At 45.3% G+C, this 15,531-nt stretch overlaps 1 protein-coding gene and 1 non-coding gene across 2 annotated transcripts; both read right to left on the bottom strand.

Moving 5' to 3' along the window:
* Nucleotides 1-4,533: 4,533 nt before the first annotated feature.
* Nucleotides 4,534-4,605, bottom strand: TRNAT-CGU. Its single transcript has one exon. It is a non-coding gene; the product is annotated as a tRNA-Thr (tRNA).
* Nucleotides 4,606-5,151: 546 nt separating this feature from the next.
* LOC119323508 (high mobility group B protein 4-like) lies at nt 5,152-6,788 on the bottom strand. Its single transcript, XM_037597183.1, has 7 exons — nt 6,611-6,788; nt 6,406-6,498; nt 6,227-6,284; nt 6,096-6,140; nt 5,751-5,828; nt 5,594-5,674; nt 5,152-5,490 (listed from the first exon to the last, which is right to left on the bottom strand). The coding sequence occupies exons 1-7, from the start codon at nt 6,649-6,651 to the stop codon at nt 5,467-5,469; spliced, it is 420 nt and encodes a 139-aa protein (XP_037453080.1). The 5' UTR covers nt 6,652-6,788; the 3' UTR covers nt 5,152-5,466.
* Between the last annotated feature and the right edge of the window lie 8,743 nt (nt 6,789-15,531).

Here is a 15,531-nt window from a genome sequence, read left to right as displayed (position 1 = left end):
AAGGCCCATACTTGACACGAAAGCGACAGGTTATTCCTCAATTGCCCGAATCTTATAGCAAGTTTGATCAACGGTTCTAAACTTAGATGTGAGATAAGTAATACTGTTTTTTAAATATACGCGCATACACTTATCCCTATGCATGGACACACGCACATCATACCCTTATGAGCACCTCCAAAAGATTGAGCTGGCATAGCATCTTAAGATTTTACGAAATCATCACACACGCCTGCCTCGTAGTCGATGAAAACGTCTCCTCCTACTAAACACACATCGCCGGAAATCCTAAAATAAATGCAGGATAAATGCAAGCACGAGGACTTGAACCCTGATGGGCTGGAGACAACACTGTCCACCTAACCATCCAACCACAGATTGGTTCGCCTGTTTACGGTGTAAACAGATACCATTAGGTGCGTTTGGTGACAACACTCTGTAATCTCGTTATCCAAGTCAGCTATCAGTCCATGCCCCACCCGAGAGCATCTACAGTCGGGCGTTTTAAACCGGTCTCAAAAGCTCGGGCCGGCAGACCGGTTGCCGGTCGATAAAAAAAAGATGACCCACCCGGGCGCCTGAAACCGGCCTGAAACGATGAGGTTGTTCGACGTCCCCCCCCTCCCCCCGCCCACATCCCTATATAGGATGGCTCGGGCGCGCCCATGCGCGTCCGTCATGTCAGGGCCGCCCACCACCAACCCCACTCCGGCCTCACAAAAAATCCCAATCCGGAGTCTTATATCACTTCACTCCCTCTCTTGCTCCGTCCCCTCTCCGATTTCTCCGATTTGGATCGAATTCGATGAGGATGTCGAGCTCCAGCACTCGCTTCTACTCCGACCTCGACATCGATGAGGAGCTGGCCCTCCGCATTGCGCTGGAGTGGTCGAAGGTAGACCGGGGGGCAGCTCGGGACCTACCCCGTCGCCGCTCCCGCGCCGGCGCAGCGCGAACGCCGGAGCTGGCCCCTCCTGGCCCATGGGCAACTCCACGAGGGCTACGCAGTCTGTGTCGTCCCCTTCCCCCGCCAATCGCTGCTCCGCAAAGGGCAGCGGTGGGTGCTAGTGCCCGCTCCCCTAGCCCAGACGCGCACGTCGGAATCAGAGAAACGCATCGCCCGCCATGAGAGGCAGTGGGCAAAGGGAGAAGGATGCGAGGGAGCAATTTGTGCGCCGCCGCTGCGAGTTGCAGGCGAAGCCCGACAAGGACGAGCGGCTCCTCGCTTGGTCGACCTCCGGTCACTGATGACGGATGTAGAGGCTTGCCGGCTACGGAGGAAAAACGCGAAGGCGCTCCGGCTTGCTATTGAGCAACCAGAGAGCGAGGCAGCGGAGGCGACTTGGGTGGTAAAGCTAAAGCGGCAGCAGGACAGGGCCGTCCGGCGGATGAAGGGGCTCATTGTCTTCTCCGATTCCCCGTCCTCCGATGGCGACGACCACGGCTCCTTCGACGACGATGACCAAGATCCACCACCAACCGCGAATGTCTGCAGCTGTGCTGGCGATCGGAAGGGTAAAGGAGCGTTGACGAAGTGGTGATCCCGCTCCCCCTTAATTTATGTTATAATTTGTTTTAGTTTTTTAAATTTAGAACTTGCAGTTATGCCCCGTTTGAAAATTTGTTGTTGCGACCCCACCGAAAACTTGTACAATCTTGTGCGTCTCTGAAAACTTGCAGTTGCGACCTCGCTTGAAAACTTGTAGTTGCGACCCTACTTGAAGACTTACAATTGCAATCGCATTTGAAAACTTGCACTTATGGTGCCAATAATTTTACTTGCGACCTCACTTGAAAAATTATAGTTGTGACCCTTCGTGAAAAATGTAGTTGCGGCCTTATTTGAAGACTTGCAGCTGTGACCCATTTTAAAAACTTGCAGTTTCCGACCCCACTTATAAACACGTACTGTAGTTGTGACCCCACTTAAAAAACTACAGTTGTTGGCCCATTTGAGAACCTGCACTCGCAACCCACTTAGTAACTTGCAAGCTAGCATAAAAAAAGTATTGCCATGAATGATAAAAAAAGCTAGCCATCAAAACCTGTTTGACCTAAATGCACAAAATGGAGATAATATCTGCACCATCCACTGCAGATCCTCTAGGTTTCACACACAAATCCGCTACCCCATTTCACATATATTCAGATAAAAAATAACATAAAAATGTTAGAGAACAAAGATAAGGGTCGCTGAAAACATTCCTACCCCAATACGTACGAGGGATTGTAGAAAACTATAAGATCGATAAACAGGTTCTAAGCCCCCACCCAATTTCGCATAGATCCCTGCTTACAAACAACAAAACCAAAGACGAAGCGTGAGCGCTATATCTCGCTGAAGCGTCTCGACTAATCAGGCCGGCCCACTAGCGCATATATTTGTGAGAGGAGGATCGAACCAGGGATCTCCTGGGTTTTTTTTTTGAGGCAATCACACAAAGCTTTATTCATCTGTCATAATGTTTATAGGGACGAGGTTAAGATCACCGGGCTGACCTAATCAGGGCAAAATGTTGTTTGTAAGCAGGGATCGAACCAGGGATCTCCTGGTTGCTTCACCCTATGAGCCAACATCGAGTTTGTGTTAAATAAGTTGGGCGCAACCTACTGGAAGGAAAAGAGCCGGTTTTTACACTGGTTTTCCATTTTTCTTTTGTTTCCTTTTCTATTCCTTCTTCATTTTCTTCTATTTGATTATGTTTTCTTTGGTTCTTTTTCTTTTTTGTTTTCTTTTGTTTATTTTCTTTTTTATTCTCCTTTTTTATTCCTTTTTCATTTGTTTCTTTGGGTTTTTTTTCTTTTCCTTTTTCTTTAGGTTTATTATGTTTCCTTTTTAATTTTTTGTCTCTTTTGGATTTTCATTCTACATTTTTTGTATATGTCAACATTACTTTTATAATATATGTTTAATATTTTTTCAATACAAATTTAACATTTTCTATACATGGTTAAAAAAATTCTATAAGCATTTTTCAAATCCTTGATCAATATATTTTTCAAATACAAGATTAACATTCTTTGAAAACATGGTCAACATTTTTCTTATACACATTTTAAACTTTTTCAAAAGCTTGATTAATATTTTTCAAATACAATATTAACATTTTTGTAATACATGGTCAACATTTTTTTCTATGCACATTTAACATTTTTCAATTGCTTTACCAACATTTTTTCAAATGCGAGATTAACATTTTTTAATGCATGGTCAACATTTTTCTATAGACATTTTTAAAAAATTAAATGGTTGACTATCATTTTAAAATCCTGTTCAACAATTTTTCAAATGCTTGATTAACATTTCTATATGCAATAATAAAATATCACTATTTTTTAATGCATGGTCCATTTTTTTCTATACACATTTAACATTTTTCCAATGCTTGGCTAATTTTTTTGAAATACTTACTCAACATTTTTTCCAAATGCTTTTTTAATTATTAGCGCAAGCTTTTGTTGACCAGATCAAAAGAAATCACACTTACAAGACTGTGAAGTTGAAACAAGGTGAAGTTCAAACAATGATTGATGCACATTGGAAGAATACTATTCTTGTACTGCAAGCTGAGGAACAATTGGATATGCCATTTTGTTGTGATATTTAAATGTTTGTAGTGCATAAATAAATAATTCTGTACATCTCCTTTCTCCCAGTTCATAATCATTTACTGCAATGCCTTTTATCCGTCGAGACATATGCGTGTTTTAAACTGGTTAGGATCTATTTTTATCGTACACCTTTTTGTTAGGCTGATTAGGGTAAATTTCGGTCTTACAATGTTATGGTATGCATGGAGGGGAAGTGCGTAGTGTTGCGGTTTTTTTTTCTAGGGAAGCCTGTCATGGCTCTTTTTATTGATGTCAAATAATAATTACACTCTGTATAAGATTATATCAAAGGAACTAAGGGGTTTATCGACCCAATTATACTGTTTTTTTCATATAATAAATGTAAAATATAGCTAACTCTTGGATCATATCACTCGCTTCTCTTCATTAGGTACTTCAATTTAACATCCCCATTTGATCTTCAAAACTTAAGTCTGCTTGAGAATCACAGAGGCCGTGAAAAGGTGGTATGCGAGAAAAGAAACTTCAGGCCTCCTTTGGTTCATAGGATAGGAATTATAGGATAGAAATTTTATAGGAATAGAAAAATCATAGGAAGTGAGAAGACATGCATCTCAATTTCTATAAAGAAACAGATGACACTTGGTGCATAGGATAACAATTTTCATTAAGTCAGGCTAATGTTTTTTTTCCTCCAGAATTTGAAGGATTGATTCCTATTCTACATAGGAATAGGAATCCATTCCTATAAATCAAAGGGCTTCAGAGTAATGTTTCCTTTGCAAATCCTATTTTATAGAATTCCTACAAACCAAAGGAGGCCTTAATGTACAAACCAAAGGAGGCCTTGTAATGTGTTTGAGGCAGTTTTCGCCAGACAAAAAGTCAAAATGGGAGAGGAAGAGGAAAGCGTAAGCCTGAAAAGGGGGAACCTTACCAAGGTCTTGAGGCCAAAAAATATGCTCCCGGTGAGGATCGAACTCACGACCTTTCGCTTACGAAGCGAACGCACTACCACTATGCTACGGAAGCGTGGACAACTAGATGTAAATCGCGTTATTAATATTCGCATCATCCTGAGCGGTTGCCTCTCCTAACCAAATCTGCTGTTTTGCAGCATCTAGGCAACCCTGCAGTCGAACCGCGCTACCTGCAGTTAGACACCATGACGAGATCAACAAATAGATCTTCTCTTGAAGCAAACAGGCAGCGATCCGCGCTGGATGGGACACAGCTTCTCTTATTGCCCAGAAATGCAGTTACCATTTGCATCTCGCAGACTAGCACACGAGAAAAGTCAACAACAGTTCGCCTGGACAAGTTGTTTGTCCCGTGCCAGCATCACTGAAATGTCGTCCGGCCAATTCTCAAACAGCAGATTAGCAAATTATACAATACGTTTTCAGCCCCACTATCTAGGAGTGGTTCATATTCCACACTCTAGCTCGGAGATGATCCCATCAAACACCAAATTACCAACAGACTCGGGCTAAGAATTCAACCGAGTTACAGAAGGCCAAACAAAGCAGATAGATTACGCGCACAGAAGCAGTAACACATGAAGCAAACCGCGACAAATTTAAGACGAAATTAACCAAGAACCAATGGCTGGGCAGTCATCAGATTAGCGAATGAAAACAAGTTCTTACACAGGTGGTTAGCAAGAGAAAAGCATTGGAACAGCTGGTAGCATTCTCAGCTTCCTCTCTGCTAATACACTACTAAGCAACTTCTCAAACCATGAGTCCACAAGTCTAAAAGGGCCCCCTTAACACACAACGCACATCTACTTCCAAATCTCATCATCTAACACCGAGGATAGCAGGATAGCAAACTAGTACACTAAGCGGGGACCCAACACCCAATTTGCTACCTCATGATCTGATACACTATTTACTCATCATCGTCCTCATTTTCCTGCAGACAGAAAAATCAAGAGTGTCACTAAAAACACTAGCAGGTAAACATCATTGGGCGCTACAAACATAAACCATCAACCAAAATGCTTAAATGTTTTTACCTCATCGCTACCCTCATCTTCGACCTCAGATTTGACCTCCTCATCGTTCTGAGTCTTGGCCTTCTTGGAAGTCGCACTCTCCTGAAAGAATTAGATATGTCAAATTAGCACTAAAACCGGTCAATTGGAAGAGCATGCACCATGATCCCAAGGTTACCTTGTTATCAAAGGTGGCTTTGGTCTTCTCATAGTCCTTCTTCTTCTGTTCAGCCTTTTCCACATAAGGTGCTTTGTCCTAACAAATTAAACCGGTCAATAAACCAAATATACAGTACGTTAATCATGCCACCCGGTAACAAATATGTTGTTTATTGGAACAAACAGATGTGCAGATTGCATTTAACTATTCAGTTACAACTGAGCCAATTCACATAAATATACATTGAAGAACAAAATCTGTAATTATGTGCAGCTGAGGTATGTTTAATAAGTACAGTAACAGATAAGTACACTAGGAAAGATCTATGCAGAGACTAGTTTGAGCATTGCAAGATGCACTCACCTTATCAGACATAGCTCTCCACTTCTCACCCGCCGCCTTGCTCACCTAATCACTCAGCATGGCAAAAGCAGTTTGAGATGTCTATACAAGCGAAGATAAAAGTGAAAAGAAAACAGTGCAAGGTGGCTCACGTTGGCGACGCTCTTGTTGTTGGGGTTCTCCGCGTTGTACTGCTGCCTGAACTCAGACCTGCGAAACAGGCACAAGATACACTAACAAACCCGGACGAAACCACAAAAGCTGAACAGAGAGTAGAACAGATCTGGAGATCTGGGAGATGAAATAGCAGGGCCAGAGAGCCAGGGCTCACATGAAGACGAAGAAGGCGGAGGGCGGGCGCTTGGGCTTGCCAGCGGCAGCGGCGTCCTTCTTCCTCTTGCTGGCGCCGCCGGCGGCCTTGAGCCTGCAAGAAACGACCAGTCACACAACCTACATACATAGATGTGAAACGTCCGGCCACGGCGGAGATCCCTGCACCCTTCCTCGCAGAGTTTCACAAGAAGCGGAGATCTTACCTGCCCTCGCCCTTCTTGGAGGTGTCGGCCTTGCCCTTCATGGTGGAGGCCGCGGCGCGGGTACGGAGCTAGGGTTTTGCGGGGGGACAGAACGGGAGCGGGGCTTGTTTGGAGGCGGGGGGAGGCGGAAAGGGCTGGGGCTGCTGGGTTTGTTGGCTTTGTGGCGAGCCGTTGTGCGGTGCGGGGTCGCGTGGGCGTGCGTGAAACGGGAGAAAGGGGACAGCGATGGGTTGGGTGGGTGCAGACGCTGCGACGCGTGGCCGGTGTGCTTTTAGTTTCTTGATTGAGGGTACGCGTGGGCGCAGCAGGGTTTGCATTGCGCAGGACCAAAGCATATGCAGGGTTTGCATTGCGCAGGACCAAAGCATATGCCTTGATTGAGGGTTGCGATGATGTTCGGGCACAAAATGCTCGTCACATTTTCTTTTCGTTTCTTGGGGCAAGAGCCGGAAACTCTACCCGTCCACATTTCCCTTTCCCTTCGGGCCTCAGCCTTTCCAATCGCCATCTGCCACCACTAATAGATATGCCCCGCGCCGCCGGATAAGTAGATATCCATATCTAACGTTGGAGCGCCGGCTGCAGCTCCTTGAGTAGATTCGGGCAATGCGTGAAGCCCGCATCACCGCAGGGCTATCTCCGGACACGGTGGATCCAGTGGAGGACTTGGAGGTGGAGAAGAATGAGGTTGACAAGGAGGAGAAAGAGGAGGAGGAGGAGGAGGAGGAGGAGGAGAAGCCGGATGAGGATGTGAGGGACGCTGGGGATGCGGATCTGCACGTGATCCTCGATTCCCCCCGGTCGTAATCGGAGGCGGAGGCCAGACGTCGTCGTCGGCAGGAGGTGGATGTGAAGCACGCCGCAGAAGTTGACGAGATGCTCGCGTATATGGATGAAAGGAGGGGGAGGAGGAGCCCTCCTACGCGCACATCCATCTGGCACCCAACACCAACGTCAGGGACATCTCCGACGACGAAGCATAGTGGCTAGCCTCGCGTAGGTGGCGTTTGGTTGTGTGGCTATCCGAGGATGGGATAGGGATAGCCACTTTTTTTAGGGATGGCCGCTGTTTGGACGAGAGGATGGGCTGGTTGAGGGCAGCCACGATTCCCGAATATTCCCACGAAAAACTGGTTGAGGTTCTCCGCAAAAATCTGGCGGATGGTGGCAACCACCCACACTCGTTGCACTTCGGTCACCTCCCCGCAGCCCCCTGAAATGTTATCTTCTTGCATCTCACCTGAGCGACAGAAACAACCCCTTTCTCACCTCTCGACGATGATATGAGAGGCCGGCGGCACGTGGGCGATTTTGGATCGGGATCTGGCCGCGGCGGTGGGAAATCGGGGGATCCGACAGCGTGGAGTGGTACGGCGACGGTTGCGCTCGGTGAGCGTCGGTGGCGGGTAACGAGCAGCACCGGTGGCGTGGAGTGGGTAGGGGCGGCGGCTGCGCTCGGCGAGCGCCGGCGGCGTGGAATCGTGATGCTTCTCTTCTCTTCTTTGTTCCTGTCTATTCTTCGATTTGATCTCTCTCCTCGTTTCTGTGCATCAACAGCGAGCGCAGGCGGCGTGGAATCGTGATGCTTCTCTTCTCTTCTTTGTTCCTGTCTATTCTTCGATTTGATCTCTCTCCTCGTTTCTGTGCATCAACAATGGAGAAGTAGAGCACTCTGCTCCAGTTTGGTTCGACATGCTTGTGTTTTAACTTGAGCAAAAACTGCAGAAAACATATGTTTGTTGTTTTTCCAAATAGAGACACGAGCACAACGCTGAATATTGATGCTTTTTTAGGTTGTGTTTGACGTTATGCAAATCCCAGATTCGCAAATCCTAGATTCAGGCGTTGTTAGCTCGCTTAAAAGCGGTTGTAATATGCACTTTCAGAAAAATCAATCTGTTTGACTTTCCAAATGTGGTTCATAGGTGACATTTTTCAGTAATAAGAAAGGTGACAATTTCGGATGGTGACAACGATGAGCACAAGAATAGATTTTAAAAAAATAACTAAAAATGCATATATATGGGTAATCTCACCTTCTAATAGAAAAGAGGTCATCACAACAACTTATCCAATTCTCATCATTTCAACCAAACAACAAAATATGGTTATCCAACACAGCAACTCCATTCAACCAGACAACAAAATGCGGTTATCCCTAACTAGTTGGCTATTGATACCCTCAGCCAACCCAGCCTTGCCCTCAAACCAAACGCCACCGTAGTACGTATGTTTATGTTTCATGGTTTATACGGATCTAGAGGATAAAATATAAGAGACAGAGATGCATATATAGCACTAAGTTTTAGACGTGACCGATCACTGTCCGCGGACGTACGCTGTCTCATCCACGGGCTTTGACTGATTGGTTTGTCAAATTCGGTTGTAGATGTTCTAAGCGTGCACTAACGGGGACACGCAGTTAAGGGGGGGAGGGGGGCAAATGTTAGACCAAAAGCAAAATGTGCTTAAAAATAGGCTGCCTCACACAAAGTTACATGTTAATCAAATATATCTTGCTCCTTGCATTCTTTGGCACTTCGGCTCAACGACTATCGTTAGCAGGCCATCTTGGCAGTGGTGCGCAGCAACAGAAAATGTTCGGTAGAGATGCATCAGCTGGCGCGGCGGCGGGGCGGCGATTGACAATCCAAGCAGAGAATGGGGAAAAATGAAATTGAGAATGGTCTAGAAATCAAAACTAAAATCACGAGTATTAGGCCATAATTTCATGTTTGGATACATCATGAGTTTTAGTAGGGCAAACTAAAACCTGAATGGAATTGTGAATGTCCCGCAAGAAAATAAAATTATGAACACATATCAGTTTGGTGCACAATTATGTAGCAAGGCCAAAGGTATTATTGATTAGTATTCTATCTTGTAGTATACGATTTTTAGGATTAATCTTATTTTTTCCTACAACTATTGTATATGGTTTGACTCGTTGTTATCATATACTATTTCTTTTTTCCGAGAACACCCTCGATCTATTCATCTTTAACCAGAGCAGTACAACGAACAAGAGAAATAGTAATAAAATACATTCAGGTTCGTAGACCACCTACCATGACTACAAGCATTGAAGCCAGCCAAAAGCGTGCCGCCGTCATCGTCCGTCCCTCGCCGGTGCCGGGCAAAACTTGTTGTAGTAGACAGTCGAAAAGTCGTCGTGCTAAGGCCCCATAGGACCAGCACAGCATAACAACATCATCCGCCGATGAAGAGTAGTCTAAAACTCTAGATCGTAAGGATCCAATATGAAGACACACGAACGTAGACGAACTACAAGCAGATCCGAGCAAATCCACCAAGGACAGATCCGCCAGAGACACACCTCCACACGCCCACCGACGATGCTAAGACAGCATCGAAATGGGGGCTAGGAGGGGAGAACCTTATTCCATCTTCAGGGAGCCGCCGCCGTCTCACCTTCCTGAGCAGGACAAGGATCCTAACAATATTTGAAGGAACGTCTAAAAACATAGCCCTCCCGCCGGCAACGATCGGGATCCATTGCGTTGCCATGAACATGCAAACATTACTAGTGCTACAAGTGATAACAGCAAACCATTTAAACAAACAGGGTATCAGAACGTAAATTACACGTGAATCTGATGCACCCTAGAAGTACACATGACCAGTTATCTACGTGCTTGCGTAGCTATTTAAGTTCAGGCAAATAGGTAATTCTTAACAATAAGTATCAAACACATAGATAAGCTCAGTCTATAATAGGATTAACAGGCTATGGCATTATATAATTAATAGTAGACTAAATTAAGCCAAGCAACATAATTGAATTTTTTGCAATAAGTGGCTAACTAAAATTCCGAGAAGCAGGTAACTGAACTTATGTTAGCTCTTTATACAGGCACACTGCAACTTCTTTTTCGCTTACAAGGTTTTACAAATGAGTTCATGGCATCAATTGCTTGGATATGTAGTCCCAATACTTCTTTCTTCCCACACTATATTGGTAAGTCGAATGGTTAATCTGATAAGATGGTGTGTCCTTGATATGTTATATAAGGCCGGGTTGTCAAACTAGTTGTAGCAACACACATCACACTGGTTTTACTGTATATTTCATGCGATTACATTTGGAATATCGATATCTAAGCAATCTACAATAGGACGAAAAGATAGGCATCCTTCACATTATTGGCGAACTCAGTTTATAGAAATAAGCAATTCAACTATTCTATGGGTAAATCAAAAGCGCCACTAGAATATTTTTCACTACCCCAATCATACACGCAAAAAGGCGTGACACCACCGTAGGGGCTGGTATGGGCGGCCGCCTCAGATAGCTGGAAAGTGTGCACCTAGTTTGAGTTGTTTAAGTTGGCTCAGGCTAGTTTTGTTCGATCCAGCGCACGAGTAAGCAATGTAATAAATGAAGAAAAACATTCCAGTTTGGATGGGCCAATAACGTAAGTGCAAGGGAGGCCCTATAGCAGGCTCACGGCCCAAACGAGCGCCTCCCATATCGATCGACAGCAAAAAAAATCCCAATTCGTTCGCTCCAGCCTCCAGTCTGGTTCGCTCCTAACCTAGCCGCTGCTGGACAGACCGACACAGCACTTCCTCATGCCCTGGTTGGACGCCGGTCGCCGAGCTTCAAGCGAATGGAAGGACAAAAATATGAAGATCCAACCTTGGGTGTAGCCCGCGTGGGAGGCAGCGACGGCGGCACGGGCATGTCATCGAGCTTGCGTAAACGGACAGTCCCAGCTTGCAAGAGCAGCATGTGCAACAAGTAGGTACATCATATCCTTGATTATATCAAATTCAACTGTTCAATTTCTAGTCATTCGTTAAACCTGATGGTGTTGTAAAACTTATTATATGTAGGGAATTTAAAAGAAAATGAAACCAATTTCTGCTTATTTTGTAACTCCCCTAATCAATACTGAACCGACTGAACCTTATGTGTCTAATCAAGTTTCCGGTGCAAACATACAAGCTCATGTTGTTCTTAAGCCTAAAGTGTCTAATGAACAGACTGCTAATGAAGGATTTGATGCAAACATTTTACATGCTCCTGGTGATGAACATATAGTGTCTAATGAGGGATCTAATTCAAGCATTTTGCAAGCCCCCATTGAAGAATTTAGTGTATAATGATAATCTGCCATGTTGAGAAAGAGAGATAGCGATTTGCAGGAATTGATGACAATCAAATTATAGTACATTTTCATGTAGCATAAATACTTTTCTAATATGTTGTTTCAAACTATTGGCATACTTGTGCAGGATAGATATATTGATATGCAGTTTGCGCACTGGTTATAGGTGCAATTATACTTCGATATTTTCAGCCAGAGAACGAATAATTCAAGCAGGTACAGTCCATGTTAGTAGTCCTTGTACACAATATTGCATTTTGTGTTTTTGTGCTTACATCATTTAGTTTTTTATAATCTGGAACTACTTTGGATCATTAGCTGGTTTTCAAAGTGTATGTAGCTTCACATTTCTCAAATTATGTTGATTTCTAGAGTGCAAGTGCCTTTGTATTTTTTAAGTTAAATTTTCGCCCCTGGTAACTTGAATTTGTGGATCCGCCACTGCACACAAATCATACACGCAGGCCAGTACGAATTAAATGAAATGCAGGGACTTATGTTAGCTCATTGTACAGGCTCACTGCAGCTCTGCTTGCGCTCGGGATGTTCCATGTACAAGTCCATGTTACCACTTGCTTGGATGTGCAAGCCTTGTGCTCCTTGCATCCCCCTCTGCATTTTTGACACGGCGAAGTTGATCAAATAAGAGGAATCGACCTTGCTATTGTACCAGAGGACAGGTACTTACAAGGTTATACCGGTGTGCAGGATGTGTAACAGATCTCATAGCACCGCCATGCTTCGCTAAAAATGGTTTTGCTTGTTTGAGATGATATTTCCAGAAGAAATAAGAGTTAAAGTCAGAGTTGCATAGGCATGCAAGCTAAGAGAGAAGTAAAAGGATATCCAAACATCGTCGGAATAGTGCACAAGGGAGTGATATGTGGATACCTAGTTCGGACCGGTATTTGGGCATGCTCGCCTAGCTATAGCGCGGGTCACTTTAGAGCCATTGAAAGTGATGCGCTGGCGTTGGCTGGCCGTGCATGGATGCAGATCTTGAGCAATAGCGGAGCGCTTTGATGTGGTAGACAAGACCGTTGGTGAAGCCCCAACGGCCTCAGGGGGCGGAGGTGTGATGATGTGCTCGGTAAAGTAGCCCTGGTGAGGTGGGAGACGACATCGGTGAAGCGCATCTATTGTGGTGGAAGTCGGTGTCTGTGAGGCACGTCGGTTGCGGCGGCCGACGTTGTCGGTGGACCACCCGATGCGGTGGACGAGGGCGTAGATGAGGTAGCTCCGGTGCGGTGGTGAAGCGCGACCGTCATCATCCGGCACAAAGGTGGTGAAAGACACGAGACAAGGAGCGATTCGAACTTTGCTTGGGTTGGCGGCGAATTAGGGACTTGAGCGCTCTGGGCGCGGAAGGAGACGGTGGAGAAGGGAGATTTTGCAGGGCTGGAATTGGGGCGGCCAAATATTTCAATCCGAAACGTGGAAGCACGAACTTATTTTGTCGTTGTTCTTTTTTTAGGGGGGGGGGTGGCTGGGTGCTAGCGTCCGTACGACACACGCGACCACCACGACACGACCCTGGTCTGCCTGGTGCGCCTACATTTGAGAATGCAAACGAATCTTCTTTCAGTTGCAAACAAATATGTATGTATTACCATGCCCGTGTTTTCCTTGCAAATAATTAGTCATTCGAAACGGGATACTATAAATTAATTAACGAGGAGTTATTTGAATTAGAGTGCATGTCACATAACGATCTCCAATTCTAACATGGATTTCACATTTCACGGTATCCGTGCTACTTTTTTAATAGAAATTCATATGTATAAGATGAACACCATGGTACTGAGAAAACTTTGGATGGATTCAAACATATAACCTACAAAATAGCACAACAATCGAGTCAATGTCAACTTTTCCTAACCTAGTATGGCACGAATTCGAAATAATTACGGAAGCCATATGCATGGTCCTCAATTCAAATCTTACAATGTACACTAAATTGAAACGTCGATATTAAGTCTCGTACTATCTACATTCATTTTTTGTGTTTAGCCCCCCCGGCACACACACTACATACTTCCTGTATCCATGAATCTTCCTCTCCTAACCACCTTAGAAAGCTATCAGTTTCTGATACACGCTCAATCTTTCTCTTCATGTTTCAATCTCTAACTCTCTCAACTACACAACCCCCTTTTTCCACTTTGTTACCAAATGTATATCTCTTACACACCCGTCATTGCACTCCTTGCCAAGCTCTCTCTCCCCCTCCCACCCTCTCTCGCTAGATACATGCATCACCTATCTAGACCCCGCCCTCTCGTGTGAAAGCATGCACATTGTCTATCTAGGTCACTCTCTCGAGACCGTCTCACTCTTTCTTTTGCACGGTGGCCCACACTCGCTCAATCTTGCTCTCTTTATCTAAGTCTCGATTAACCTCGCTTTCTTTCTCACACAAATGATATATCTCCCTCTTCGGGGCTCGATCGACACACTCTATACTCTCTCACACAGATTCTCTATCTAGGTCAGTCCATCCAAGCCGCCCACACTCTTTCGACCTCATGGCGGGCCACACTCGCTCAATCTCTCTCTCTCTCTCTATGTATGTCTCGATTGACTTCACTCTTTCTCAGACACGAACGATATATCTTCATGTTTGAGCCCAGTTCGACATATTCATATTGTATACTCTCTCACGCCATTGTCTATCTAGGCCACTCTCTCCAACCAGTCTCACTCTTTCGATCGCATGACGACCCACACTCGCTCAATCTCTCTCCCTTTATCTATGTAATCGATTCACCTTGCTTCCTCCCACACACAAAATATGTCTACATGTCTATGACAGGATCATCTCTCAAGCTCTATCTTACAACGCTCATCCTTCCCGAAAGCTCAATTGGATAATATCTACATGTCTATGTGTGTGTGTGTTTTCAACGAATGTTGGACCACACTCACTTTGCCTCTCTATCTATCCGTGTCTCGATTGTCCTCGCTTTCTCATGCCGTATCTTCCACACATTGAAGCTACCTCTCCATCCCTCGCAGAGCCGGAGCTATTTACATTGCGAGGAGGACTCCAACCTTGGATTAATTTGTGAAGGCATTTATTTCGGAGGGTTTAGATTATATTTTCGTAGCATTCAGCCACAACTACTCCAAACACCATTGCAACCCCAACACCTCCCCCAATTGATTACAATATGGCTCGGTCACCTCTCTCTCGCACGTCCTTTCCCACCTTCCACGCTGCACCATGGTATTTTTGCAAAAAAACTCTATTTTTCTCTTTAATTCTTACAAATTAAAGTGATGCAAACTACAACCGAGGGGCTCACACTACTGGAATCAGGATCTTTGCCGTTAGCCAGCCGACGGCAAAGAACGTCTTTGCCATCAGCTTATAGAAAACTAACCACAAAGAAAGAGCTGACGGCAAAGATCATATTTGCTGTCAGCAAGATCTTTGTCGTCCGCTAGCGGACGACATAGAAGCTTTGCCGTCTACTAGCAGACGGCAAAGAGGGAGGGTGGCCCACTAACAAATACCACCTAACGACCAATTTCTAAGAGAATGACAGCTAACGGCTACGGTCCACCTCACCTCACGCTCTCCATCTCTATCACTCCATCGTGCCGACCGCGACCCCAACCGCCACCGCCGCCCTCGACCCCCACCGCCCTTGCTGCCCCTGACCCCCCTGCCGCCCCACCGCGCCGGTCCACCACTCGCCACCCCGCGGTCTGTTGCGCCCCCGCGGCCCCTGCCGCTCGGTGCCCTATGGCCCCGCCGCTCTGACAACCAGCTGCCCCGACGCCCTC

The sequence above is a fragment of the Triticum dicoccoides genome, chromosome 6B, assembly GCF_002162155.2.
Source record: "Triticum dicoccoides isolate Atlit2015 ecotype Zavitan chromosome 6B, WEW_v2.0, whole genome shotgun sequence".
NCBI classification, from domain to species: Eukaryota; Viridiplantae; Streptophyta; class Magnoliopsida; order Poales; family Poaceae; genus Triticum; species Triticum dicoccoides.
This window is presented reverse-complemented; position numbering and strand designations above follow the sequence as displayed.